The sequence below is a fragment of the Sinocyclocheilus grahami genome, unplaced genomic scaffold (genome assembly GCF_001515645.1).
Source record: "Sinocyclocheilus grahami isolate Dianchi unplaced genomic scaffold, SAMN03320097.WGS_v1.1 scaffold2037.1, whole genome shotgun sequence".
NCBI lineage: Eukaryota > Metazoa > Chordata > Actinopteri > Cypriniformes > Cyprinidae > Sinocyclocheilus > Sinocyclocheilus grahami.
Genome location: NW_015507216.1, coordinates 2,276 through 4,914, shown reverse-complemented (window position 1 = coordinate 4,914; position 2,639 = coordinate 2,276). Strand labels below are relative to the sequence as shown.

Genomic DNA, 2,639 nt, shown 5'->3' with positions numbered 1-2,639 from the left:
AGCCGCGGTCACACTAGACTTTGAGCAGGCAAAATTGATTCGAATGCTGCAACGGTCGTGATGTCATGCTCTGCAGCGCCTTTTTAAAAACTTAAAATTCAACACATAAATGATAATACATCTAAAATGTAAATATATACAATCTACTTCACTTTCCTGTAGCACAGCAGTTTTAAATTTAGGTTCTTTTAATTCAGTTACGAGGTCATGCTGTGACTTATCAATCTGCTGTTGGTCACAGGTGAATTCACAGGTCAGAGTTCACCGAGCTTGAACTTTTTGCATGAGCTTGAGTTTTCGGTCTGACGCATGCGCATGCGTATGAATGGAAGTCAATGGAACGAAAAGTGCAGTGTTTAACCGCCCCTTAACACTAGAACCGCCACGGGGTTAGTTTCATAAATAAAGTCAAAATGACTAAATAAAGGCGATATATGGACGGTAGGTATTAGAAACACTAAATGCACGAGTGATGGAGAGTCAGATGGTAGTTACGCCTCCCGGGTCGACTCAGCACCTGATCCAGATGTCATATTTACATCTTTTAGCCTCACGTTACTCTAATTGGTCAAACTTTGGTTTAATTATTTCATTTTAGTCTTGCCATATCGTTTATTGTTCGCTACTGTGTTGCTATTCTAGTCTGGCCGTTTCCTGGAGAAAAATAAATAAATCCGATCTATATGATGTAATGAATAAAACCATTTTTTGATTACCCAAAGTTTAATGGTGTTGTTCTCTTATTCAAATTATAAATGATATAACTAAACAAATTAATAAATTTAGGTGAAGCGGTGCGCTTGAATTTTTCATCCTATGCAGTGTGGTGAATTATTATTGCTCATTATTGTCTATAGGCTGTTTTAGTCATTCATAGCATGGGTTATCTTAATATATTGATTAATGACAGATATTTAGGCTACTACCTTCTACTTTGCGTTGTCAGTGCAGACTTTTATTTAAGCTTAGGCTACTGATCATTATGGATTAGTGTAGCCTGCATTAAAAAGTCTTGAACATAAAACAACAGGATAAAAATATAGTTGATGACTAGACAATCATTTCATGACTCTAGACACTTCTTTGTGAAGACAGTGGCATAATATGTTCTTTAGCCATATAAATACAGTTGCCATGTGAGTGGGTAAAATGTACCCGCTGGCGCTTTTAAGTATACAGCGACCTCTGGCGGTTCTAGTGTTAAGACAATGTTTATCTGGTGCAAACACACACACACATGTAGAAACAGACTCCAGGAGCGATCTACACACAACTACACCGGATTAGATATCAGTCATGATGTTTCCAGTCTGTTTGTATGTGTACGGTCATCACATTTACCACCTGATTTAAACACTATACCAACATAAATAATGCTTTTTGATGTTTCCACGGACTTCCGCTACTGTATTGTGATGTATTTTCAATCCAAGCAGATATCAAACTAGAAAATAAAAACGTAGGGCAGACGTGATTTCATCCAGCGCTTGTAGATTGGCATGTGAACATCAGAACGAAGGCGGACCTGAATGAGGAGTCACATCAGGACGATTAAAAATCATTATTAAAAACAAATCAGAATAAAATTCACAGATGAATCATTTACAGTAACATGTAGTAAGAAAGTAAAAGGGGTTAATTTCATTCTGACTTCAAGGAGACTTAAAAGTGTTGGGTTGAGAGAACTAAAGACTGCAGACAGTCCGACAGGGAAACGAGCGAACATGAACATGTTGAGGAGCGACACACAGATCACACCCTCTGCGAGTCATCAGCAGTGGTTTAACGGATCACAAATTAGGGCAGTGCAATTAATCGCATGTGATTGTCATGCGCATCTCGTCAGTAAAGCCAGTTCCGTGACTAGTAGTAAATCTCCATCATGTGCTTTCAGATGGAGCGGCATTTAATACACAGAGCCGTAGTTCACTGACAAGCAACGCAATATCGCGCTGATAATCACAGAAGAATCGCCTTCGATTATGAACGCGATATTGCGTTGCGTACGGCTCTGTGTATTAAATGCCCCTCCATCTGAAAGCACATGATGGAGATTTACTACTAGTCACGGAACCGGCTTTACTGACGAGATGCGCATGATAATTGCATGTGATTTATCGCGCAGCCCTAGTATCCAGATAGAAATTTGTTACCCATTCTCAGTGGGTAAAGTGCCCAAGCAACACTGCTCAAAAAAAGTTGCCCCATGTATCATAAGCTTTAGGGAATTTTTTCCCCCTCAGGGATACCCTTAAGTCAAAACACTTAAAGGTCACATATTGTACACCTTTCTGGAGTTTTATTTGAGGTTTTGATGTCCTTAAGAATATATATTTGCGGTATAAGTACCAAAAACCATCTCAATATATTTTTACAGCTCCTTTCTCAGGAGCTCTGCTGAGAACAGGTCGATTTTGGCCTGTCTAATTAATATTCATGAGCCTCTCTTCTGATTGGCCTGTTGTTTTCTGAGTGACGCACGGCCAGGCCAACCACAGGTAACTAGGGTCAGCGACGTCACAGCGCTAGCGGGAGGCAGCACAACAAAGCGGAAACTGGAGGCGGCCCTTTCAAACCAGCGCAGATTCAGCTACATGAGCTTAAAATATCATCTTGTTGTGATGTTGGGTGCCAGAATC

At 39.9% G+C, this 2,639-nt stretch overlaps 1 protein-coding gene across 1 annotated transcript in view; it reads right to left on the bottom strand.

Moving 5' to 3' along the window:
• Nucleotides 1-1,202: 1,202 nt before the first annotated feature.
• LOC107573791 (protein fem-1 homolog C-like) overlaps nucleotides 1,203-2,639 on the bottom strand; it is a 2,986-nt gene continuing 1,549 nt past the window's right edge. The window contains exon 3 of the mRNA XM_016260236.1: nucleotides 1,203-1,525. Coding sequence (XP_016115722.1) covers nucleotides 1,445-1,525 — 81 coding nt within the window. The 3' untranslated portion in view covers nucleotides 1,203-1,444. The remainder of the gene's footprint in view (nucleotides 1,526-2,639) is intronic.